We start from the raw sequence: 21,402 nt of genomic DNA on the forward strand, positions 1-21,402 counted from the left end.
CATCATATCATCACATTTGTTATTTTTTTACAACACAGGGAGCAAACGAGCATGCGGCTCACCTGATGGTAAGTGACTACCGCCGCCCACCATGGGCGGCGGTAGTCACTTACCCACAACACCAACGGCATTGCAGGTGTGCTGCCGGCCTTTTAAAAAGGAATATGCTCTTTTCTTAAAGGTTATGTTGTTGTATCGGTTCGGAAATACTGCTGCTGGAAGTGGATTCCAAAGAGTGGTTGTGCGTGGGAGAAAGCGTCTTGTTACAAAATGATGTCCTCTGTTTTCAAGTCACTGAAAAACCACTATCCTTTCAGTGATTTATTAATTTTTTTTGTTAATTTTATAAAATTTTGTTGTACTCTCTCTTTCTCTCTCTCTCTCTCTCTTTCTCTCTCTCTCTGTCTCTCTCTCTCTCTCTCTCTCTCTCTCTCTCTCTCTCTCTCTCTCTTTCTTTCTCTCTCTCTCTCTTTCTTTATCTCTCTCTCTCTCTCTCTTTCTCTCTCTCTCACACACTGTAAATATCACATAACTACTCAATTCATATAAATAATAATTAAAAGCCAAAATTTTTGATCGTATTTATTATTCGTAGTTTTATAAAAATTATGATAAATTTATCTTATGTAATCGTACACAATTATACCCGAAAGACAATTTAAAAATATAATTAATAGAACTTAAAACTTAAATGATATACGTTTAATCTAATTGTTATTTTGTTACACAATCATTGTATTTTGAATGCAGTTAAAGCTAATTTTTATACAAGATATTCTATATAGTTTTATAGTATATTCAATAGTCCCATATCATCTCAGCCTTACCTTTGGCTTCGAAACACTTCATCATACCAAATTCTTAAAGAATTTATTTTATTTTAACAGGCTATATACATATACGCTTATGCTACGATGACTTTGCCTTTTACTAACTTTATATTTTCGAAAATAATATAAGTTATAACATCAATGACTTCATACATTATTCAATACAAATAAATAATATAATTATAATGGAACAAAAGCAGTACTAAACACGATACATTAAGACCGCCAATTCGCGTTTTTTGTGTCGTATACCGAATAAGTAATAAAAGAAGTACTTTTTTATTGCTAAAAGCATTTAACTTTGATAAATAAAATTAATAAATACTTGTGAGTAATTTTGTAAAACATTTAAAAATTTATTTTACTACATGAAATCGGGAAATTAACTTAGCATAATAAATCTGTAACCATGCTTTGTTATTTGTATTTCTTATGTAATAATTTATGCACCTATATATTAAAAATAATTATGTGTATCCAAATATATAAGTTCGTAAATATCCCTGAGAAGGTCGTATTTGGTTTCATTTTCACTTCAGTAAAATATTTTTGTTCAGAGCTATTTATTGTCCTTATTATCATCCAAGTACACATCCACTGCTGTATAAAAGCATATATCATAAACGAAGTGATCCTAAACCGCCATTTCTCCAAAACTCTAAAATTAAAATTTCAATTTGATATCACAGCGAAATCTTTATGATAAGGACCATTTCTAATGATTAAGGTTAAATCTAGTGTAATTTTAGTTTATGATGGCTCATAAAACAGTAACCTCGCAAAATTATTAATTAAAATATAAAGTTTAGAGAATTTGTTTATGGAAATGGTACTTTAGATACAGCCCCTTTGCCTGCGACAATAATTGTGTGTTAAGCCACCATCGACTTTGTGCATCCATCTAGTTATAATAAACGTATTTGAAGTAATTACTTCATTTAGTGCAGGGCTGTGTCTACGCGTGAGATCGCCACTTGAGAATCATTCTTTTACAACAATTCTTCTACAAATTGTGTCCAGCCTATAGCGGTTTCATTTTACTAAATCTTTTAGCTTATAGGCCTCTTTCATTATATTGCGAATATCAGCACATTTCCAGATTCTAACATGTAGCAAAATTCGGAACTTAAAACTTTTCAAAGCTTAATGTGTATTAATTCTCCTGCAACTTTGTCATAATAAATTAAAATAAATATTATTTGTTTTATGCTACTAAGATAATTTTAAACATCACCACTCTAAAGCCATTATCATTAGCAGTCTTTTAAATAAAAATATCCGGTCTTTCTTGTTCACAATTAATAACGAATTATTAAATAAAGAAGTCAAGGAAATTTAAGCAGCACAAATTGACATCCTTAAATGTGTATGATAAATCTATTAACTGTATTGTTGATATCAAGTACTATTGTAACTGCCCATTTAGATACAAATACCGCATATAACAAAAACCCCTTCTAGATCTCCTATAACATTTCACTATGGTTGTCAACTTCAACAGGTATTCTGGCATCTACATTATTTAAATCAGACAAATTTTCCTGTTGTTCTTCTAGATTACTAGGCAAAATTTCAACTATCTCATTACTAATTTTAGATTTTTCACTTTCATTTTCAGTCAGATTTTCTTTGCAATTTTCTTTTAAGACGTTCATATCAACAGATTTATTTTCTCCACTAATAATGTTAGACATTTTTGTTTCAGAACATTTCTTGGTAATATCCTGTTTATGACTATTCATATGATTGGCATTACTAAAGTCACATGTGTCGGGAGATTTTAACTCATTTGTTTTTTCTAACTTATCACCTTCTTTACATTTTACTGTTACGCTTTCTTGATTTACTGGTATGATTTCTTTCTCTTCAAGAGTTATTTCTTTAACTGTTTCATAAGAGCTATTCAAGTCTTTGGTTAATGTCCGATTTTCTGATTGGGCTAATTGCTGCATGGTTTCTTGATTTATAAAACATTTATTTTCTTCGTGAGAAATTTCAGAAATATTAATTGTCTCAGTTTTTTTGGGACTATTTATTTCATCTGTATCTTGCTTAGATTCATCATTGTTCTCGACAATATTAGTCTGATGATTCTGGCCATTAATGGTTTCATTATCCTTATTTATACCGTCAATAACTGTCTCTCCGATTGACATATGATCATCCGCCATATTAACACAATGACTCTTTTCCGAATTTACTTCTACATTCGCATCAGCTTCATCATCTGTAGATGCAAGTAAAACATCTTCTATAGACTCAGTACATTCATTATTGTTAGTAGAAATTTCATTCTTCTCTATGCCAGCAATTGACTCCATTTCTATATCATTAGAAATTACATTTTCAGATACAATTTTTTCTGTAGTTTTACTTATTTCAGAATTTACTATATTGCTCTGGGCACTTCTATCAGTTTCTGAATCGGAATAACTTGAATCTTCAATACTAATTACATCACTATTGTCTTTTCTCTCATCATCACTATCATCCAATGTATCAGAGATAGCAATTGGAGATTCAGAACCACTAGATTCAGAACTTGAAGAATAAATCTCATTTTCAGAGTGCAATTTTTGTAAGAGATGTAGCTCATCTATGTCAGATTCCAAGACATCTTCATAGTCACTATATGACTTTTGATTATCCGATACTTTAGATTCATTATCATCTGGCACAGTAGAAGAAGTACTTGTTTTGTTAGTATTATCTTTTAATTCTTCGTCTATTATAGAGTCTTTTACACTATTTTGATTTTTACTCACCATTTCCATTGTTTTTTCAACTTCAGCTTGTCCAAGGGATTCAATTGGTGAATTTTCTTTATCATCCATTGAATTTTTAGGAAGTTTTGTGTTATTTTCTTGATTCTCTTCACCAGTCTTTTTGGATTTTTCCTGTAGCAATCTTTTCAATCTCTCTTTTCTTCTATTTTTATTTTCTAACAAAGCTTCATCAGCTGCCTCAGCTTCGTCATCTTCGGTTTCGATTGGCGATTCTTCTGCTTCTTTGTCACCAATCTCTTCTGGTTCTAATTTCAACTGATTTTGCTTGTCAGCATACCTGAAAATTATATGATTTGAATATAATTTTTTTTTATTATTAAAATATTCAAATTAATTATAATTATAGTATCATTAAACATATACATATAATTAATAAAGTTATCTGGGTAAATCATAGTCCTGATCAAATAAAAAATGTGATTAATATATTAACTCCTATGAATGGTCAGCTATTTCATGCAGTGGTTCCTCTTGTAAAAACAAGAGACATTGTAAAGTGATCGATGTTTACTACAATCCGATCATCAATAGCATTAAAATAGCAGGGATAATAATGAGTAGTGGCCCGAGCTTTTCCTATACATGGCAGTCAAACAACACGAGCGCCCTCCACTTTACCGCGAAGGATATTCTAAAATGCGTAAAAGATTTCATATCTTTGTGTGGCAAATCACACTTATTGTATGCTAGCCCATAATCCTTTGAGAAAATTGCCCTATTTTTCAATGCGTGTATGGATCATGACTATATGCCAAGAGATTTTATGAGGACTATTGTGATATCTATAGTAAAGAACAAAACTGGGGATGTCTCTAGTATTATAAATTATCGTCCTGTCTCATTAGCTACAATTATTTTTAAACTATTTGAATGCGTAACTAACAAATACCTTTCCGAAAAATTCCTACCACTGAATAATGCACAATTTGACTTTCATAAGGGATTACCTACGGATTTACTATTTTTTCATTAAAAAATACTGTAAAACAATCCATATCCAGAAAAACTTCTGTTAATGCCTGTTTTTTGGACTTCAGCCGCGCTTTTGATACAGTTAGTTATAATTTGCTTTGGAATAAATTGCGTGAGACAAGGGTTCTATATAATATTACAAATATTCTGGAATTCTGGTACGAAAACCAGTTAAATCAAGTTAGATGCGGTAACATTTTGTCGGAGCGCCACAAACTTACATGTGGAGTAAGACAAGGTAAGGTGACCTCACCTGTTCTGTGTAATTTATATGTTAATGATTTGATTGGCCGACTCAAGAGGACCAGAGTTGGCTGTCATATCGGTAGTGAAAATCTAAATAATATCAATTACGCGGACGACATGGTCTTCCTGAGTCCGTCAGCCAATGGTCTTAGAAAACTAATAGAAATATGTGAACAATATGCGAAAATATAATAATGACACACATGTAATGACAATAATACGAAAATTATTATTTTTAAACATCGCAAAGGACCTAAAATCTTGCCGAAATTTATGTAGGAAGACTTTAAAAATAGTAAATTTAAATATCTCAGACATATGTTAACAGAAGATGTGAGAGATGATACTGATCTGGAGAGACAAAGGCGTAATTGTATGTAGAAGCAATATACTGGCTAGACGATTTACCCACGGTTCGAAGCTAGTCAAATTGACATTGTTTAAATCCTATTGTCGTGCTTTCTACACCAGCCAATTATGGTATTAATTATACAGAGTTTATAACACACTTAGTGTGCAATATAATAACGCATTCCGAGCGACGCTCAACTTGTCATGGCGATGTAGTGCGTCTGGTTAATTAATTTTTTGCTATTTTAAGTAAATGTAAGGAAAAATTTAAGACTGAAATAAGATTAATGACAATAAGTAATCTTATTGGTACGACAGTATTTCACACTGCACACCTGATGACCAAAAAATTAATAATAAAATTATTTGATTTGGTATCTTATAAATTAATGTATAATTTAATAATATAAAAATAGTTTGTATAATATAATAATATAAAAATTGTAATTACAATTAAAATATCATCACAATACACAGAGCAATGAAATGAAATAAGTTTTACAAATAACTTTACAATACCTTCATAACTTGGAACCAATACTTGTAGACTTTGTATAATGTTTCATGAAACTTACTTATTGAAAACTTCAGCTTCTTTCTTAGTAGCTAATTGACGATTATTTTCTAACTTAAGCTTCAATTCATCATTATTTTCAGCTGGATCCATATCTGACGAAATTCTTGAAGCAGCTAATCTCCACTCATTTTCTTGTCTACGCCTTTGCAGCTTTTTACCACATCTTGTAAATAAATCACGAGCTAAAATATTATAATGATTATGAATAATGCTGGTTTTAAAGAAAATATTTAAAAATGACTAAATGATAATTCAGTTATCTTATTATGCGAATTTAATTTGTGGTATTAAAATTGATCATAATGGTAAAAATTAAAATAATATCTCTAATTATCTCAACTATGATTACATTCGTGAATATATTCAATCAAATTAAAATAATTAAATCAAAGGTAATACGCATTTTCATTCCCTTGTTTTAATTCACTAGTCCTGCCTCAAAAGCTTAGTTCTCACCTTCTTCCATAATATCAGCTTCATTCCATCCAAGCTTGTCACTCTCATTGGCCTCTCTAACACAACGTAAAACATCATGGAAATCTGGAAAAGGCAATGGCATGCCTATTGGTACTTTCTTATTAATCCATTTCTCTAAACGCTTAGCAGGGCCTGGGGGTTGACCGGGTCGTGCATCTATCTGTACTCGCGGTTCTGATGGCATCTTAGTGTTTGTCAACTGACAAAATTTTGCATGAACCCTGACCATTCGCTCTTTATATCTGTAATAAAAAAAATAACGAACATGAAACACAACCTCAACATGTGACTTTTTATTCGATTCCTAACCTAATCTAGTTTTTGAAAGAGTCCATAAGAAAAATTATATAAAAGTTCCCATATAAAGTTTAGAAAAGAATTAATTTAATTATTATGAATCGTAGACGGATTTTTCAGCTCTACATGAATCTGTGCTACCACAAAATTAACTGCTCCTGAACGCTCACTATTATAATGATTAAATAATGGCCGCTAGTTTATTAACATAAATTAAAAAAAATATAACTCAACCATCAACATAAAACATGGTATATGGACTGGGTTATCTCTGTTTATTTCTTCAAATCAGTACAGAAATTCAGGTATATACACATAACATACAGACCTACTTCATCATTATTAATATTAACGTAAATGAATAATATATCATTTCATGAAATATTATAAGTATTTAGAAATGAAATGTTAATGGTTAACCACCAATATCTCCAAACTAACATATAGTTTTACAGAAAATATTCTAATTGTACATTTATTTTAATTTGATGCAGTAGTATTTGTGTTATGCCAGAACAAACATACAGATAAAATTCCAAAAATTGATTTTTTGTCTTCTATTGACCTTATTATAAGATATTTAAGAAAAAAAAATTTTTTTTGACATTATTTAATCACAATTTTATTATATGTATTAGTAAGATATAATGAAACCAAATAACATGTTATTCACCTAGCATCTTTTCTTCACTAGCTAGAAATGAATAACAATTTTACAGACATTGGTAAAAGAAGAATGTAATATTTTATACAACTAGCTTTTACCCACAATTTCGTCTGCATGAATCAAATATATTTGCTAACTTGGATAAAAGTATCCTATATATATGTATATATTTTAAATTTCATAATGATTAGTTGATAACTATAAGGTATCTAACAAACTAACATTTATACTTACTAATATGTAAAGATTTCTCGCCGATTAGTTTACTAAATGACATAACAGGGTGCCTTTTATGATAGGTGTACTGTGTTAATTGAGGTGCAACACAATTATTGAGGAGGGAGCATGAATTAAGAATGGATGACCAAGGAATACTAGTAAGATAGATATATGATTATCCTCTGAGAGGACAACTTCTGTTCTCTGCCAGTTGCCCCATTTGATCATAGGAGAATCAAATTAAAAATTAATAATGCAATTAATACCTTTCAGTTAGTAAATATACAGAATCCTCGTCATCATCAAAGTCAACTTCTTGCTCCTCTAGTTTCTGTATGGCTCTATGTAATTTCTTGAGTGTCTTCTCCAATTTACGAATTTGTCTTTGCCGTTTCGAATCAAATTCACTATTTTCACCATATAGGAAATTATCTGATGCAGTCTCTATAAGAAATAAAGTTTTATTTCTAAAATATTTAAGCTAATTTTATGTTAGAGGCCACTGACAAACAATTTTCTCTATTGACCCTGTCTTTTGGATATAATAAATATATTTTACTTTAATAACCCTTAATTAAAATATATATAAATAATAAAAAATATATACATATTGATATAAAAACATAATAATATATAAATATATATTAAATATTACTTTTTTCTCTATATAAAAATATATAATTTACAACTCGCCTATAATTAGGCATTTCATTCGGATGCTGATCTGGTCGACTGGGTCACATCTGAGTGAATTGCTTTAGTTAATTCACTTTAATTAGTTTTCTTTTTTTACTAACATAGTTTGTAAATAAATTGTTACTAACAAAATGGATCAAATTGTAGTCTAAAAAATTAAAAAACTAAATGTTTAACAATTAAATGATATTATACATTATTGTATATACAAATTTTAAGTCAAATTCAAATCTGTCAATGCCAACAAAATCCAAGTCAGTTTATATTTTTAACTCTGTGGTGTAACTACATTATACATGGTATATTTTACAAATAGCTTTCTGTACTAATGAAAATTTAGAATCATACAGTAGTTTTAGAGATTATCCACACCTATATCCAAATTAATTCAAAAAAGCTAAAACATTTACATAGGCTAAACTCACAGTTTAGGGAAGAGCACATAGAATTAATCCACATTTTATAGCACAAACCTAAATACTACATATTATAAAAAAAAAAACAAGCACAGCAGAAATCTTTGGATCCAAGTAATATTTATAAAAATACAATATATAAGATTTGCACAGCCAATATTTTGGGATATAGTATTATACATATATAAAAACTTATATGTGTATATTTATCAGTTATAAAATATAGACAAGCTTTACTTAATGTAATACTAAATGTTTTTGTGTAATTAATACTGTCCACGCTTATTTATTTACTTAATTGCAAATTATTAAATAATATTCAAACATTACTTATCATTGAAAAGATTAACGAAACATTACTATTATCAAAATGGCAACAAAAAAAAATTTTTAATTTTATTTAAATATTAAAAATAAATTAATTACACATTATACTCATATTGATACTAATTATGAAAAATTAAAATGTATAAGGTTTTGAAAGTAAGAATAAAATCAATTTATCTTACCTGGTGCTTTGTTTTCATTGTTGGACACCTGTGACTTTGCCATTTTCCTTTGCATATTGAGTTCATCAACTATATCTTTTATATACAAATACATTTTCTCAGGTCCAGCCTTCATAGCGAGTATTTTACTTGATACCATATCAATAAACTCCTCTGACTCAGTGTATTCCTTTGGAACTTGTTTATAATATGTTTTTACTTTTTTGTCTATAATCTTTTTCATGTCTTCAGAGTTTTCTAATTCAAAACACAAATCAATAAATCTTTGGTACACAGGATGAAAACCATCACTTTCCTTTGCAGTTTGATCTTGCAACAAACTTGATCTTGATGCAGAAAACTGCACTTGCAGTTTCACATGATCTTTTTTTGGTGTGCTTGTCTGTTGTTGTATTTCTTTAATAGGAGATTCCTCTATTTCCACAACATCATAAAGTGCAACATTATTTTTATTCTTAGCTGTGAGATTGGTTTCCTCAGCCATTACTGTTACAGGTTCAATTTCTATTTCTATTACTTTATTTTCATTAGATTCTTTTGGATATTCCAATTTCTTCTTACTATGGGGTACCTTGTTTGGAGTAGACATTTCTTCTTCGCTACCATTGTCAGCAAGATGTTTTGATTCCTCTGTAATCTTAACAGGACTATCTTCAATAGTGACTTCAAACTGAGCCCCGACTACCGATGTTTGTTTTATGGAAGTAGGTTTTACAGGACTATCCTCAATAGTTATTTCTATTAAATTCTTAGGCTCTGGTTCTTTGTTATTCTCTTTTTCTACAGATGGTGCAATTGAATCCTCAGGCCTCAAGTACCACTGAGGACTAGCAGCAGAAGCTGCAGATGAATCATCATCATCAAGTTCTACAGTTAATACTTCTTTAGGGTTTTTTATATTATGATTTAGTTTAATCTTCTTTCTAGCAACACTCATTGTCTGAGAAAATCCTGGACGCTTAACAGGGCCTGATGTTCTTTTTACTGTGATACCAGGTGGCAAACTATTTATTGACTGAGGACTATGTATCCTAATAGGATTTTTTAACATAGCTCCAGAAGTAGGAATTTTATTTACAACAACTTGAGTATTTAATTTCTTAAATATGTTTACAGGATTGACAGCTGCTTTAGGTGGTAAATGTACAGGTCTTTGTAACATTTTGATATTTTGTTTAATTGGAATCTTTTGTTGTGGTATACCATTTATTTTCACTGCCTTCGAAAATGGGTTACATACTGTATTACTTTTTTGAATTTTAGTCATTGTTACAAGTTCTTTAGGGTTCTTTTTAATAGCAAACGGTGCAGACGTCGCCGGTTTTATGGTTACTCCGTGTAGTTTTGTAGGTATGTGTACCATTGCGTTTGGCCTAGGTTTTATCTAAAACAGAAAAATTAACAATGAAAATCATATAAACAATAATTACCCTCCCCTTAATATCCGTTGATAAACTCACTTTCTTTGGAGCCGGTTCAGCTTCGTCGTCAGAAGACCCTAATTCTATTACATCCTCACTAGCCATTTTGTCCGATCTCTTCGATCTTCTCCTTCCACTTAATTCAAATACTACGATCACTTTGAACTATAAAGTCATTATTAGCACTAATTCAACTAATAGAACTGTTTTATAAAATAAGTATAATTACAAAACTTTCTGCTTCTACTTCAAATGAAATATAATTTCTATGAAAATGGAATGGACGCGTAAAGACAAATGCAAAGAACAGAAATAGCCATAGATCAAAGAAATTATTTTCAGCAAAACAAATGTCACTTCAACTGTCATCCAGATATCCACAGATCAAATTATATCATATCATAGATAGAGACATTGCGCGAAAACTATAAACAAGTAAACACTACAAAAAAGGCAACTGTTCAAAAAATAGTATTAAGCAAGATGATAGCTTTTCAATTAGTGAATTATTTAAAAGCTTTTTTATATTTAATTAAGGTGCCAAAAACATATCAAAAATGTAAATTGATATAGATATCGTGCAATTTCGGCCATTACAACTGTTTACTACAATTGTAATTTATTAAGCTTACGAGTAATATGTTAAAATATTGTCTATTGGTATCTATATAAAAAATATAAATTATAAATATAAAATTGATATAAAAAGAGATATCTCACAAAGAAAAAAAGAGATGTCATACAAATGTCATATCATGTTAGGTCCTTAAACAATGTCAAGTACAAAATTGATCTGTCAAAATAAATCGTGGATTCATTTCTAATTTCTATTTATCGATTAGATTAGGAAAATGATCAAACTGTTTTCATTAAAGCAACAAAAAAAAGATGAAGAAGGTTCAGCAAGAGCAGGAGGTTCACAAAAGAAAGCATCAGCAGCGCAATTGCGAATTACAAAAGGTTTGTATCGTACACATAATAAGTAATGCATATATGATTGATAATAGTTTTAAAATAAATCACATTGCACTTTATACCTGTATCAGCAATAAAATCATACTTGTCATTTCATTCCCGTATTACTTACCTGTCATTATAATACCTTTACAATTAAAACATTTAAAGTAGGTAGTTGAACTTATAAACAAAATGCTTTCTAAGTTCTATCTTCGATAATTGTAAAGTGTTTTTGTTGAATACTTACATATGTAGATATTTATCATCATTCGCATATCTTCTGTTACAATTTATTACAGAGTATTTGTTGTTTCAGATTTGAATGAATTAAACCTGCCCAAAACATGTAGCACAGAATTCCCAGATCCAGATGACCTACTTAATTTCAAACTAATCATATGCCCGGATGAAGGTTTTTATAGAGGAGGCAGATTTATATTTAGTTTTAAGGTTTGTCATAATATTTTAGTTGAAATGACATACTTCAGAACTGTAAGTAATAATCCACACATACTATAGGGAGACTCCGAGAAGGTACTCTTGCAGTTTCCCTATACTATACAGACCAGACTTTCTACAAAAGTCGTCTACTTAGGTACCTCTATCAAACTCTTATATGTTTTAGTTTGAAGGGTTCAATATGGTAGTGAAATTACTAGGTACAAAGTCGTAATTTTATAGTCCTAAGGAATGCCAATGCATGCCTCATGTATTTCCATACCTTAGGACTATAAATGGACATCACAGATTACACTGTTCATGTCTATAGACTACAAAGACCACTTTGCATTAGGTGTACAAACTGATAGCAAACAGTTTTACAGAACAAACTAATTAATATTTTTTTTCTTTTTTCTAATGTGTTCATTGGCAATCTGTTTCTTATAGAATAATAATCCAATATGCTGTTTGAATTTTCTTATTAGATGAGATCAATCCATTAATCAGCTCTCAATCAGTCTCTTTAAATCTTTCTATCAGTCCTTAGATGTTGTGATTTTTATAATTAACAGAAACTAATGCTTCCCGACCTTTGTATTTGAGCAGCCTATTCATTCCTATGTCTATTCAATCTGAATTGAATATTTTTGCTAAATGTCTCAATTTCCTATTTTACCCTTTTTAGTTTGATGTCCATATACATAAATTTATTACTTATATATTGTAGTATATTAAGTATATTTCTTATTCTCTTACTTTAGAACCTTTCCAGTATTTCTACATTACTGTTATTAGCTGAGCCCCAAAGCCAAAAAGTATACCATATGTCCAATAAGGTTTAATGATGGTTTTGTATATGGTTATTTTGCAATCATATTTCATTTGGGATTATCATCCTATCAGCCAGTACAAACTATGAATTTTGGTGTCTACTTGTTTGTGTTCAGTCCATATATACTTTTACCAGGCAAGTCTGTGGTCTAAGTACCTAACATAATCTGCTTAGAGTACTTGTTTATTGTGTAACAGGATAGGTGGACATGTTTTTCTCCTCAATGTGAATGTTGCCTAACTGTTATAAAGAAATATAGCAGAGCAGTATTTTTTGTTTTCTAGAGTTCTGTTTATGATGTCTACTGAACAATGGACTTGTTTGATGGTATTGTGTCCCTCCCTAAAACCAAACTGGTGCTTCCATAGATTTTTGTCTAGGTGTTAAACTAATTGTCATAAATAAATTTCACCATAGTCAATAAATTGCTATTTGAAATTTCATAGTCCTATATGTGCTGTTTTACATTGACACTTAATAGAAATTAGTGTGAAGTAATGTTTATATTGACTCAGTATCCACAAGAATAAAATATAAATTTTCTCATATACATAGTTTCTCTGGAAATCAATAGTTCCATAGAAAACATAAGCATATACATTCAAAGTGTATATAAAATACCCAGACCAATATCGACAGATGGTTCAGGTTTATGTTATATGGGGATCCAACCTGCAAATTTATGAAATTTTATTCTGTTACTAGCTAAAACGATTTTATGAGTCCTGACAGTGTAAACTATAAATAAGAAAAATCTTTTAAAGGAAAGTCTCTGTAAATTAAAAAATACTTCAGTTTGACTGGTTTACTTCTACTTTATATTTTAATAAAACCCTATCTTAATAAAACACTGGTCATTAGTAAAAGACAATAAACATGTTATTATATTAAATCTGGCTTTCAATTTTTTAATAATAACTATAACACACCAGAGTGATACTTTAATCAAGAGTAGCTGGCATGGGTGGGTGGATACCTGTCCACCTACCTAGGTAATTGGTAGATAGGAGTAAGTCTCACCCACTCGTTCTTGCCACAAAGCAGTATATATGGTGTTGCATGGCTATGTTTGAAGAATGGAATAGGGTAGGATAAAAAGGCATAGTACTGGAGAGAAGGAGTTACTAGTAATGTGGACTACCAGCCCCATTGCTAGCAATATACCCTGTCAGGTCAACCTCCATGCTGGAATACAATGTGACGGTTTCCAGAGGGGACCCCTCTGGAAACCGTCACACTGTATTCCAGGTTAATTCATCACTATACGTCACTAGTGCCCTGCCATTCCATTATTATCCTTTAAAAAAATATAGTATAGCTCGCCAAGAGTTCACCCTTATACCTTATAGCCTGGATGGTATATGAAGGGATGCTCCTGCAATGAATGTTCAGGTTATTTTTTAATTTGCTTTTGTTCTGTTTTATAGGTAGGTCCAAACTATCCTCACGAGCCTCCCAAGGTCAAATGTGAAACAGCAGTATACCATCCTAATATAGACTTGGAAGGCAATGTTTGCCTCAACATACTCAGGGAAGACTGGAAACCTGTGCTCACAGTAAATTCTATAGTGTATGGTCTACAATATTTGTTTTTGGTAAGTAATAAACCTAAAATATTAATATCCATCTACACATATCACCAGCAGCTATTCTGTAAAGATTCAAACTTCATTCCACTTTTCCTTTCACTTTTATCTAACCAAAATTTTCACTTCTTCTAATTTTAATATTTTCATATCTGTAAGCCTTAAAAATGACAATTGTTCCTAAGAATAGTAGCACACTTAACCCTACTTCATTTACACTGCTACACAAATTGTCGTGTCATGGATCTTACTTTTTTAGAGAACACTGATCGTAAATCATTTACGGATCAGAAAATAGCACAATACAATATAAGACAAGTCAAAGCATTTGTTAATCTATATTTAGAGTAAAAGTGCTCAGGACGTCATATTGAAAATATCATAACTCCATTAATTTTTTTCAGATCAATATAAAATCTAAAAAAAAAAATTCTACATCATTAATTGCAGGAACCAAATCCAGAAGATCCACTAAACAAAGAAGCGGCAGACGAACTCCAAAGCAACCGACGGCTATTTGAACAGCACGTGCAGCGAGCTATGCGCGGTGGATACGTCGGCGCCTCATACTTCGAACGGTGCCTCAAGTGAACCATGAAACAATACTGTAAAATAATGCTACCAACCCTATATAAATAAAACAATCTCACTTTATTCTTTAAGAACTTTGATTAATTTATTCTATCATTTATTTTTTATAGTAAAAGCAGATAATTCTAAAGATAGAGGGCGCTTATACTAAATAGTATCTATATAATATAGCTTGATAAGTATAGGTGGCGCTACCACAAATACACTTATGTAAAGTTTCTGAATGTTGAAATATTGTAAATCACACAAGTGGATCGTCATGTCTGCCTCTGTTGTTCGAGGTGACCGTATATCCGTGTGTGTGTCTATTCAAGTGAATGGCGTGCGAAGGTTATACAGCACCATCACATCACGCAACAAGGGAAGACAAGCGCGAAGTGAGCAGCGAATGAGCCCCCGCGCGTTCAGTCTCGCACAGTCGGTTAGCTGCCTGAGCGCTAGTGTTACTTCGGTCGCCGAACGGTTCGCGCATTCGTCGATAGTACTTACGCTTTCACGTAACGTGCTCATAGCAGACAGCGCTATTTCGACACGCCACTCGGTTGCGAAAGTCTGCGCGATGATATACAAGTGAGAGCCGACTTCGGACGCCAGGGTAACGCTCATCGCGCACGGTGAGCCAGTTTATTCGTGAGAGACATTCGAAACTCTACAGCTGTGAGGGACGGGGGGCGCGTGACGCCGTCGGGTCGCACACGCGGGAGCAACGTTTCCACATACTTAACTGTGAGAGCAACGGATACCAATTTTTAATGTGTCAAGTCAGTATAGCTTATTGCTGCTACGTCAGATCGCTGAACGCCTCGAGCAGGAACTACAAGGTTATGCAAATGAGTTCTGAACGCTTTTATACCAGGGGTAATCAAAAGACCATTCATAACTTCAATAAACTTTAACGTTTAGGTTGTACCGTACAGTGTTGTTAAGTGCTTATCTCTCGTTTCCCTATCCTATACTTATCTTTCGGCGTCGCGATCGCTAATTGCTAATTACTGTGGGAGTCAGTGATAAGAAATCGTGGTAGCCGAATGAGCGTATCAGAGTCGGAGCACAACCAGTTGACAACAACAATGGCTGCGCAACAGGAGGAGACGCTGCTCTCGCGCTGCGAGATCCCCATCATCGACCTTGCGCATATAGGTGAGCAGTCCGCCTTGTTACCCATTTGTGCTCATATGCACGTTAATTGATCTTAATGCCAATAATATTATCTTAACATAAAAAAATAATCAGATTTCTGTTATCCACAAGAATTTACGAGTAGGTATGCGTTATTTCTGCTATTATTATTTCTAAACTAAAAGATCAACTGCCTTACATACAATAAAAGTTGTAGCCGTTACTTTAGTAAAAACATTACAAATTGTTCATATCTATAGTTACAAAAGTAAATTTTACCTGAATCGGTCCCTATTATACTAAGCTTACCTGACGACTGACAGCAGCTGTGTATAGATGCTTTGTTTGTTATTAAACACGATCCCCGCATCCATCTTGCACTCAAGTGAGAAGTTCAAAGACCGCTCATGTGATTCAAACAGATCGGGATTCACTCACCCCGATCTCTTTGTAACATAAAACTTAACCAATCAATACTAGTCAAACAATGAGTGAATGCGCGGTGAAAGTAATGGCTACGTACTAAATATAAACAAAGACCGAGTTCACTGAAACGATGAGTAATGGTACCAATATCTCGTATTAAGGTTTGTAGTCCAATGCATGAGTAGCTAAGTTAAATGTAAACGTCTAGAGTTGTGTTTACCATTAATAAATCTAGATAAAAAGCTGAAAATGGTTAGTAAACAGACCTTAATCTACCTAACTATATAATCATACAAAAATCAGGAATTGACGATCATGTAAAGAATCTGAAATGAGAATAGGATGACAAATAGATTAAATTTATTCTAAATGTCATCATCAAGAGTATCTGTTTACTCACGACTGCGTACTTACCTAATGACATCACATACCCTGAGATATCCATTCTTTTTTTTTATTACTGGCCAAATTTCGTTCAAATCAAGCCTTAGAACAAATAGAGAAAAATACAGGATTATAAGATTTCTTGTTTGATAACTGTAACTGCAAATGAGAAGATGTATCTAGTCAAAATCTAGCAATAATGCTGCTTTCTAGCGTTTTCTTACTGTTGAGAATGACAAGTCCAGATTGACAACGGTCAAGTAAGTAACCTAATATAATATAGCCTAATATAATAAGTAAGTACCTATACCTAATGCAGGTATCTATAGACTACGAAAACCGTAAACCATCAGGCGAGCCGTATATTCTATACGTCAAGCAAACACACAGACATAATATTTAACATATTAGTTTGCTTACTATTAATTAGAGGTTACTATGAGGATTCTAATTTTTGTCAATCTTAATAAAAAACATGCCTTGTCATTAATCTAACGAACATCTAACTAACCAGAAGTAGGTAAATTAATAGTAATTCTTCCTCTACAGAATAAAAAGTTATGGCTAAAAAACACGTTAAACATTTAAATTACTTAGGTATTTAATAACTGCAGCAATTTGGCGCATCCGCTGTTATTGCATGGGCCCATGACGGAAATAATGGTTCCATACACATAACAATATTACTATAGGGCTGTCTTCTAAAAAGCGCATATATACGTCGGATTTTAGTATATATTATGATGACTTAAGATTGTGTACCACAAAAATACCAAATTCAAGTATGGTAAAACTATATATATATGAAATTTCTATGCGACCAATCTGTAAGTATGTCCTTTCAGAAAAAAAAGAAAAAAAATTCCAAATAGGTTTGCCTGCAACTGACAGAGTTATAAAGTAACAAGCATAAAAAAATTTAACCGAATTGAGAACTTCCTTCCTTATAAAGCCAGTTGAAAATAAAGACAGCAACAGCGTAATGTTTAAAAATATAATATCGGTGGCACAACACGACAATTGTTATATGTATAGGTAATACAAATGGAAATAATTCTAATGTTTTTACTAATTTATTCATAACATATAGATAAATAAGAAGTTATATAACAAATTATTATAACTACTTATTAGATTTTTTTAGAGAAGGCAGCCCTACAGTTGGTGTGGAGCAAGAAAAATAAAAAAATCTTGCAACACGGGATCAGTGACCGGTTGACCCTTTGTAGTTCCCGGGTTTTCTAATTTAACCAATCAAATTCATATCTCGTGTAAGAATTACAAGTACGAGTAATCCAGTAAACCAAAAAAAAAATTAAATAAAGTCTTTTAATCAATTGCTAATGTCAACATGATTATAATTTACTAACGATTTGACTCGGCTTTGCACGGAAAGATAGAATTTTCGATTTACTCGCTAATTATGTAGATTTCTTTTGATCAAAATCATTTTAAAGTCTGTTGAGTTTATCATTACAATTTAAGTAATTTAATCGTTACAAACGCACAAGCAAGCCTTCCTTTTATATGTATGTAATATTTGTATAAATAACTGAAGTATTATGGTACAGTGAAAGTTTCAAATGTACTTTTTTTACTCGACCATTGTAAGTAGCTACCAGCTACATTATACTGTTAACTTAAAAATTGGACTAATAGAGTGGAAATGTAAATCTAAGTATTATATCTTTTTAGTAATGTGTTGGTGTAGGTAGGAAAGGTAGAGTAGGTAGGAATATTAGTCTGGCTATTAATCAATCCAAAATGTACAATTGATACCCTATCAGTCTGCAAGTACTAATTTAAATTAATGTTTTATATTACTTATTTACTCTAAACATTACAAATACTCAGTATTTGTCGCATGCAATATAAATATAATACCTACTTATACAAACTTATCTGTCGCGTGGTTTATCGGACATTCGTTTTTGTACGCAAAATCGTGACTAATAAATACTTAATATATATAATAAATAAAATATGCTTACGGCTATAAGTCCTCATCTAATAGAGGTATTTCTCAAGTGTTACCATTCTGTTGAGTTTAAGACTTCTAAATAACGACTCTACATTCATTTTTGTAAGTTAGAACACACTTCTGCGGTACTAAATCAAGTTCCATGGATTTTTATTTAACTATATTATCTGACTGTTATGTCTTATTACCGATTATATACCTTTACCTCTATAGGCCACAACGACCACTTTCCATCAGATCTATAGCTCAGCTTGTCCTTTTCTATCACAAACAAAAACTCAAAAGCTATGAATGAGTGTAGTCACACTACAAACCAGATATTTACATAGTGTATTTACGACAATATACGTCAAACTTGTTATTCTAGCGAAATAAATGAGCATGTTGCTGACAGTTGTATAAATATACTATATTTTATCTTAAACACGCCTAAACGGTTCATCAAACTACAATTGATATGTTTTACTTAAAAGGACAAAAAATACTTTGCCTAAATAAAACAAAACATAATTTAAAAAAAGATACTGCGCGGGAAGGGAATACAAAAATAAAAACTAGGAAGAATGGAGCCCCGGGAAAGGGAAAAAGGTCATTATCGTCATGTACCTCTTAATATCTTGTGATACGTACTAATACTTTCCAACTCAAAGTAAGAGTGCTCTGTTAATCGGCGGAGGCACGCATCTAATATAGAATCACTGATCAGTAAAATAATCTATTGTAAATGTAAAATGACTCTGAAAAGGATAAATTAATAGGTATATTGTCGATAGTCACTAATGTTATTGATTTATGACTATATTATACGCAAATATGTAACCCACAGAGTCTTGTCACCCATTTTATATAAAACTAACGACTGTATTCAACCATTCAACAATGAATGGCTGAAATGATAATAATAAACAGAGTAGGTATCCATAAAAATAATTACATAAATTTCTCCCAAGCCCGTCTCACTTTTCTCCAAACATTTGCCCAAAATTTTTCAAACCTATTTCGGTTCGAAAAAGTTTTAATCATAATTTATAAATACCTAATCTAGCAAAGCTGAACTTCAGGGTCATAAATCCTTTCAAGATCAAAAGGCATTTTTATAATCGGTGTAGCATTGGCAAAGAGATCGCTCACTTTTTTGTGCAGGTATGCACAAAAAAAAAAAGAAAGGCGAATTGAGAGCTTCTTTGTTTGGAAGTCGTTTCAACATAGACAGTCAACCTGATAATTGGACAGTTACATATTACGGCGTCTCACGTTTTAGTATTATCCGCATATTATCACATCACTGACCTGCACTATTATTTATACATATAACTGTGAGACTATTTAGGTACTAGTTTTTCTTATTTCCTTATAAGTTCACCCCGCTAATTATATACATTGACTTATTGACCAACTATGTAAGCAGTTACTATTGGTATAAAGTATTTGAAATGCCTATCCCACTGCAATTATTCATAACATTTTAATTATTCCACTTGCGTAGCTAAGCAAATGATATAATGGCATGTGTATCGTATTTTGCGCTGGTTTCCCCATTATGCGGATAAGTTAATTTATTGAAACCCGTTCACCATTCACAAAAAAGTGCGAAAGTACCTCATGACATATTTAATAGAATTTAGGAACAGAAATTTATTTATTTATTACAAGTTTGTGCTCAGTATTTACAAATAACAGTGGACAGATAAATATCAGAAAATGAGTCAACATCCTAGATCAGCGTAAAGGTTTTGGAGGTAAGAGCAGATTAAGTGTCAGTTTTGTCCCCTATTCCCTAACATTCGCAGAAACCTCTGCCATTGGGATGATTTAAAAACTTTACACAATTATCTCTTTACTTTCCATATTATCTTTTATCGTAATGTGAGAAGTAACTATACATACATTTAATACATCTAAAAACTGTGTTAGTGGGGCGACAGACAGTAATAGATGGTGTCACCCACGCGAGTCGAACATGACGCCCGGCCAAACCGAATTGTCCTATGATGGCGATGATCTATTTCTCATTCAAATTTGTCAGATTAGAAATGCCTTTATTAAGGATCTCGTTACTTTTACCTTATCTATAATATAGTTCCTTTGTATATAGCTTATACTAAACATAGCTTATAGGTCTTATATTTATATACCTACACTACATCTGAGTATTTAGAGTACCAAATGAAGATATCTTTGAGTATAAGTACAGCCTAAACAACCTATCTAGAACTATAAATAAGCTTCACAGAACAGGCAGGTAGCTACGATGCTGTATCAAATTGCAGCATTGGCGTACTACATGCACCTACTTGCTTGTTATCTCAGGTCAATCAATATGTCCCAGTCAGCAGGACGAAGTCATTCAATCAATACCCATATCTACAGGAAATGTATTTGTTATCGTTAAGTAAGCGGCTTGTTTGTTAACAATGACTTAAACCTTTGTTTGATTGCAAAATGGTATCATTGTACTTAATTCTGTAGATTGAGTATAGATAAACCTATCATAATCGTCTTAGATTAAAAACAAATTCTATAAAGTTTTTCGTGAATTAGTAAATTGTACATCAATAATCCATCGGCTAAGGGACCAGATTGTCAATTATTTATGCAGGTAAACAAATGCTAAGAAAAGC

General features: G+C 31.7%; 3 protein-coding genes across 3 annotated transcripts in view; 2 read left to right on the plus strand and 1 right to left on the minus strand.

Moving 5' to 3' along the window:
- Positions 1 to 568: 568 nt before the first annotated feature.
- On the minus strand, positions 569 to 10,806 carry LOC113522611 (daxx-like protein). Its single transcript, XM_026908355.3, has 6 exons — positions 10,504 to 10,806; positions 9,044 to 10,427; positions 7,689 to 7,866; positions 6,219 to 6,481; positions 5,761 to 5,944; positions 569 to 3,893 (listed from the first exon to the last, which is right to left on the minus strand). Exons 1-6 carry the CDS (start codon positions 10,567 to 10,569, stop codon positions 2,297 to 2,299), a joined length of 3,672 nt encoding a protein of 1,223 aa, XP_026764156.2. The 5' UTR covers positions 10,570 to 10,806; the 3' UTR covers positions 569 to 2,296.
- A 412-nt stretch (positions 10,807 to 11,218) lies between these two features.
- On the plus strand, positions 11,219 to 14,937 carry LOC113522698 (NEDD8-conjugating enzyme Ubc12). The gene is made up of 4 exons (XM_026908475.3): positions 11,219 to 11,424; positions 11,738 to 11,871; positions 14,122 to 14,289; positions 14,731 to 14,937. Exons 1-4 carry the CDS (start codon positions 11,316 to 11,318, stop codon positions 14,869 to 14,871), a joined length of 552 nt encoding a protein of 183 aa, XP_026764276.1. The 5' UTR covers positions 11,219 to 11,315; the 3' UTR covers positions 14,872 to 14,937.
- Positions 14,938 to 15,178: 241 nt separating this feature from the next.
- The window catches only part of LOC113523090 (uncharacterized), a 42,875-nt gene continuing 36,651 nt past the window's right edge, over positions 15,179 to 21,402 (plus strand). The window contains exon 1 of the mRNA XM_026908958.3: positions 15,179 to 16,011. Coding sequence (XP_026764759.1) covers positions 15,900 to 16,011 — 112 coding nt within the window. The 5' untranslated portion in view covers positions 15,179 to 15,899. The remainder of the gene's footprint in view (positions 16,012 to 21,402) is intronic.

This window comes from Galleria mellonella, unplaced genomic scaffold (genome assembly GCF_026898425.1).
Source record: "Galleria mellonella isolate WM207_F2 unplaced genomic scaffold, CSIRO_AGI_GalMel_v1 utg38, whole genome shotgun sequence".
NCBI classification, from domain to species: Eukaryota; Metazoa; Arthropoda; class Insecta; order Lepidoptera; family Pyralidae; genus Galleria; species Galleria mellonella.